Source organism: Apis dorsata, unplaced genomic scaffold (assembly GCF_000469605.1).
Source record: "Apis dorsata unplaced genomic scaffold, Apis dorsata 1.3 scaffold_227, whole genome shotgun sequence".
Taxonomy (NCBI): Eukaryota; Metazoa; Arthropoda; class Insecta; order Hymenoptera; family Apidae; genus Apis; species Apis dorsata.
The window spans coordinates 527,885-533,255 of record NW_006263509.1 but is presented as its reverse complement, the minus strand read 5'-3'; the positions used below and the strand labels follow the sequence as shown (position 1 = coordinate 533,255).

General features: G+C 25.9%; 1 protein-coding gene across 2 annotated transcripts; it reads right to left on the bottom strand.

Moving 5' to 3' along the window:
- Positions 1-1,168: 1,168 nt before the first annotated feature.
- LOC102674441 (actin-binding Rho-activating protein-like) lies at positions 1,169-4,142 on the bottom strand. 2 transcript variants are annotated; one of them, XM_006615619.2, is made up of 4 exons: positions 3,896-4,142; positions 2,008-2,138; positions 1,679-1,928; positions 1,169-1,544 (listed from the first exon to the last, which is right to left on the bottom strand). In XM_006615619.2, exons 1-4 carry the CDS (start codon positions 3,911-3,913, stop codon positions 1,437-1,439), a joined length of 507 nt encoding a protein of 168 aa, XP_006615682.1. In that variant the 5' UTR covers positions 3,914-4,142; the 3' UTR covers positions 1,169-1,436. The 2 variants fall into 2 exon arrangements, with proteins under 2 accessions (XP_006615682.1, XP_006615683.1); XM_006615620.2 differs by lacking the exon at positions 3,896-4,142 and adding an exon at positions 3,116-3,281.
- Positions 4,143-5,371: the final 1,229 nt, after the last annotated feature.

Below are 5,371 nucleotides of genomic sequence, written 5' to 3'. Positions count from 1 at the left end.
ATTTAGTATAAAGTAAGTTAAGTGCATTGTCGCGATAATTATTGAAAGACACGAGTAAAATCAAGAAGAATTACTTATTAAAAAAAAAAAAAAAAAGACAATGGTGGTATGTTACCGGAATGGACACCATGTTAGTTGTTTATAACCCTTGTTACAATAAATAAAGGACGTTGCCTAATCATTCTCGCTCGAGGTCGGAATACACGTAGTAAAACTTCGTTGTATTCTTCTGAAAAAACGGCGACAAACCTTGCGTTATTTTTAATGTTGTACGTGAACAGCTCTGTACGAATAAAGGTTTAGAAATAATGATATTGATAGTCTTCATTGATCCCGATTTTTCAGACAAAAAGATCGATAATCTTTAACATTATTGATATTCGATTAAAATTCAAAACGAATAATTAATAGAATAACGAGAACTAATTGGAAATAATAATTGTTGAAAAAAATATGTAAATATTTACTTATACATATTAAAAATTATTTATAAATAAAATAATTACTAATTAAAAAATTAAATATGAAATTAAATGAGATATAATAATATTACAAACCAAATATATTTTATAGATATTCTATATTTATATTTTTTATATTAAAAATTAAAATACATTAGTTTTGAAAGAGAATGATGAGAAAGTTCCATTTTACGTTCTATATTTACGTTTATTCACATACTAAGAACAAGTATAGACAAAGAGAGAAGGATAGAGATAGATTAAAAATTGCGGAATCAGCACTATCTTCAGTGTGCCGCAAATGAAACATATAAAGTAAGGATAGAAAATATTAAAAGAAAGATAGAGATAAAATAAGAACTGATCAGTAGCGCCATCTCTCAAAAATTAAAAACATCTCTTTAAAGAGAGATTTTAAATATATTCAAGAGATGGCGTTGATTTTTAATTCTTATTCTGCTTTATCCTTTAATATTAAAAAGTACCTTTAATATTTAAAAGATGGCGTTAATACTCAATTCTTACTCTATCTCTATCCTTTTCTTAATATTTTCCGTCTTCCTTTATATGTTTCATTTGCGGCACTCTGAAGATGGCGCTGATTTCATAATTTTTATCCTATCTCTGTCCTTTTTGCACTATTTGTTTTTCTTCGTTCTTAAATATCTAATAGAAGAGGTTCTTTAGATGTAATGATTACAAAAGAATTCTTTTATAAAAAGATCTTTATTTCTAATAATTCTATGGAAATATCACATGAATATATATTTGTTCTTTCGATTATTCTTCGATTGTTTTTATCGATTTACATCAGTTCATTCTTCAAATTCACTCACTATCATACATTCATCTCGAATAAAAATTATAAATGATCATTCGCGTTATTTCTATGGTTGTATAATAAATATGAGTAAGGTAATGTGTTCGACTAAAGATACTTCAGCGTGGAATTATTCGTTCAGAAGAAAATAAGTGTTAACTATCTATCATCTCTTTTGCAATTTCCTTTATTCGTTGGTTGAACATTTCACGAATTTCTGTGATAGATTTCACCAAATAGATTGGCACATCATCATCTCGTCTCTGTAACAGATTATAATTATAATCAATCATTGTAATTCTAATTTTTTATTGAAAAACTTTATGAAATGTTTTCCTCTTAACTTTCCTCTTAATATTTGATTTCAATTTTCGTATAAAAATTCATTATCATCTACCTGAAATAGAACTTCTCCTTCGAAATCCACGAATTTCTGTTTTCTAGCTCTTAGCAAAAGTCCTACGCATTTATTACTAATGTGGGTATAAATATTGAATAAATCTCCAAATGTGATGGCAATAATTTCTGGGTGATCCCGACATGGTGTGCCTTCTTGATGAATGATCTCGCAAAGTTCGAGCACTTCTTTTAAAATATGTGCCGCAGCTTTTTTACCGCGAATGTCTGTTAAAGAGCCAGCTACTGGTCTGAAATTAAATATTTATTTTAAAAAACGTATCATAAAAGATAATATTCTTGTTAATTATATTTATTTTGAAAACTGACCTGCCATATTCATCCTTTGAAAATTTTTGTTTTTCGATATTTAAACCGGAAGTAAATGGATTTTTATTCTGTTTGTCTTTGTGTTTATTTGCATATTGATCGAACATTGCTACTTTGTCACTGAGTTTTTCCTGAAAAAAATCATTGAATCATAGAAATTCTAATTAATTTTAATTTATTGCAAATAATAAAAAAAAATTGTATTTAAAGAATACAAAATTTATTTTAATCGTTTTTCGATCATTTTTACATTAAAATTAAGTATTATAATTTGATATTTTTCTAAAAATATTCAGAAAATGTTTAAAATTAGTATAATATTTTTTCAATAAAAGAAAAAATAAAATACTTATTTAAGTTTATAAATAATAATGTAAGAAGTGTTTATGGAATATTCGACGCGATTACAATAGTCAAACAAAAACTGACATCGAATTATTGAAATCAACAGTGGAATTTCTAATCTTTGAATAATAAGCTAAGAAAGCATTCAGTAAGTGTAAATGTGAAAGTAATTTGAAAATACAATATTTCATTGATATCAGGATAATAGAATCAGTAATAAAATCTTCAGCGCTTCTTTCTTTTTTAACATAGAAAGTCGGAAAAATTAAAATAATATTCTGGAAATTTAAATAACTTTCACTATATAAAAACATATTTTCAATAAATGGATTAAATCGCGTTTTTCTTGTATAATATTCTTCAAAAATATATAAGTATGAAAGTGATTTTAATTTTAAATTAATTACTTATATCTTATGAAATAAATTAAGAAAGTGATGAAATCATTTTTATTAATAGCATTTTAATTATTATCTATATACGTATATATTATATATTGATAATTCTATTGTTAAGTTAGGTTAGTTTTAGTTCTTGCAAATCTAAATATAACATAATGCATTTGAAATAAAATTATTATAATAAATATATTAAAAGCAAATATTTTATCAAATTTTCTTTAAAATATTTTTTTTCAATTAACAATTTAAAATAATTTGTATTTCAAAATATAAAAAATAATCAATAAAAATTAATATCTTCCTATATCAATTTTAAGATAGTTTTACATACGTATATTGCTTTATATAAACATATCACTTACATCCATTTTTAAAAACAATATAGAAATACAAAAGCCAGAAAAATTTTTATAACTTTAACCTGAAATTTTTATATTTTTATTAATTTCACTGCTTAGTGGTTACTGCACTAAATATTTAGGACAAGTGTTAGAAAGACGGCAGAGCCACAGTGTGTCTAATCAACGAAGTTGGATACTAGCCAATTTGAACCATTTAAAGAGCGATTCTGGCCATAAAAGACACCTGGATGGCTTTCTGACAAATTCAATATTCATCATTTAAATAAATTTCTCGAATACGGAAAAATAATCATTTAACCAAAATTATGAATAATGATCGGTGAATATAATGAGTAAGTATATTTACAATATACATAATATACTATATATATATATAGTATATATATGTTTATATACAAATATATATATGTATATTTATATTTGTGTTTGATAATTTGTATTATATAAAAAATTGATTGAAATTTATAATATGTATAAAAATTTGAATGTAAAAAAATAGATATGAAAATTGTAAAATATTGAAATGAAAATTGCAATGATCAAATTGAAAAAAATATTTAAATGATCAAAAATATCGCAAATATCGTAGAAAATAAATAATGTGCAGTACAGTCGATCCAGAAAAGTATTTATTTAAGTTAAGATAAAATTCAAGTTCACAGGCTAAATAAAATTATCAGGTTATACCATGAGTAAGTTTTATTAGTTAAGTTTTAAGAAACAATATAGAAATTCGACACTATCTACATATAATATAATCATATTTAAAATTATACTCACTAGCATTACGGAAGACATCTTTTCTGGATATTTTAATACAACTTTAATACAATCTGATAAAAACTATGCAGAAAAACGAAGAAGCGAAATAGAAAATTAAATGGAAAAGGATTCTACTAATACTGTTTGGTACTGTTTCAAATGAATACTATTATAAAAGAAATCGCGTTTGAGATCGGTTTCTATGGAAATATTCTTGCGACGTCTCTTGTACCTCGTATGTGAATGCAGCGTCGCGACGCCGGGCGTCTTTTTATAAGATACCAGCTACGTCAAAAGACTCCCACCAAGAAATTCCACCAAGAAATATTTGCTGCGTTTCCGAGCCAATTCCGTGAGAATTCGCGCCGCGTCACTCGACTGGCACAGAACCGGAAATGATAATTCTTCGAGATCGGGGCAGCCGTTGTATCCACCCCTTCGTCTTGATTGACCAATTCATTTTTTCGTATGAGTAATCTATTCTACTTTTTGATAGAATAATTAAAAATTTGATAGAAATTTTTTGGATAATTAATAATAATAAAATTATTTATAAAACATTTTGAAGATATTTAGAATTGAAATGAACATAATATAAACATACATTTAATATATTATACATTATTGGAATATAGTCAGAATAGACGATATCTTAAACATTTTTAATAGAATAAATTGCACTTAGAATATTACTGTGCATTTCGTATGTAACATCGCATGTCCTGATATTTCATTTTAAATTCCTGTCATGTATTTATATTACTTTATTAATAGCGAATAGTAAATGAGAATATAGATGATTGGAAATACGGTTTGATTTTAAGATCTTTCGTTCCTGGAATTTCATACTTCAAGGAAACATGGGTTATACGTTTATAAAAGAAAATATACGTGAATGTAGGATTAAACCTTCGTCTAGATCAATACATACGAATATTTTGCATTCCATGCTAAATTTAAATACTATTTTTCAATGAAATTCCAGTCGTTGCACATGGCCATTGTTTTGGCTGTACTTTGAGTAGATATACAATTGCTTTAGAACACAGATGTGAATGAGTGACCTATTCGCTTTGGTATTTTATTTTTAAATATTTTGTTAATCGCAATAGTAATTGTATTCAAAATAATTCTTTGAAACTTCATAAATCTTTATTCAATTTTTATTTCTTCACATAGTTTAATATACATTTTCTTATAATCATAGTCATTAATATATATTCATAATTCTCTTTATTCGTTCAACATATAACCTGACACGTGTCGCATGTATGAATCATTAACGGATTCCAAATTTCTTTTTGGCACCTAAATAAGCGTTTCAGAAACATCGATCTTTCATCTTATTTAAGACAATAATCGTTGATAAAATTTCTAGCAAGTTCGAAAGTCATGAATCGCGCATGGCCCGTGATTTATGACCATTCTTAACTCGTTCTGATGTCTGATTAAGCTCATATATCGTCATCTCATCAGTGACGTTTCTGGTATGAA

Excerpts from the sequence above, each read along its gene's own strand:
- LOC102674441 (XM_006615619.2), bottom strand. Across the intron at positions 1,929-2,007 it reads TCAAAGGATGAATATGGCAG|ACCAGTAGCTGGCTCTTTAA; the intron begins GTCAGTTTTCAA and ends ATTTAATTTCAG. Across the intron at positions 1,545-1,678 it reads AAGGAGAAGTTCTATTTCAG|AGACGAGATGATGATGTGCC; the intron begins GTAGATGATAAT and ends AATCTGTTACAG.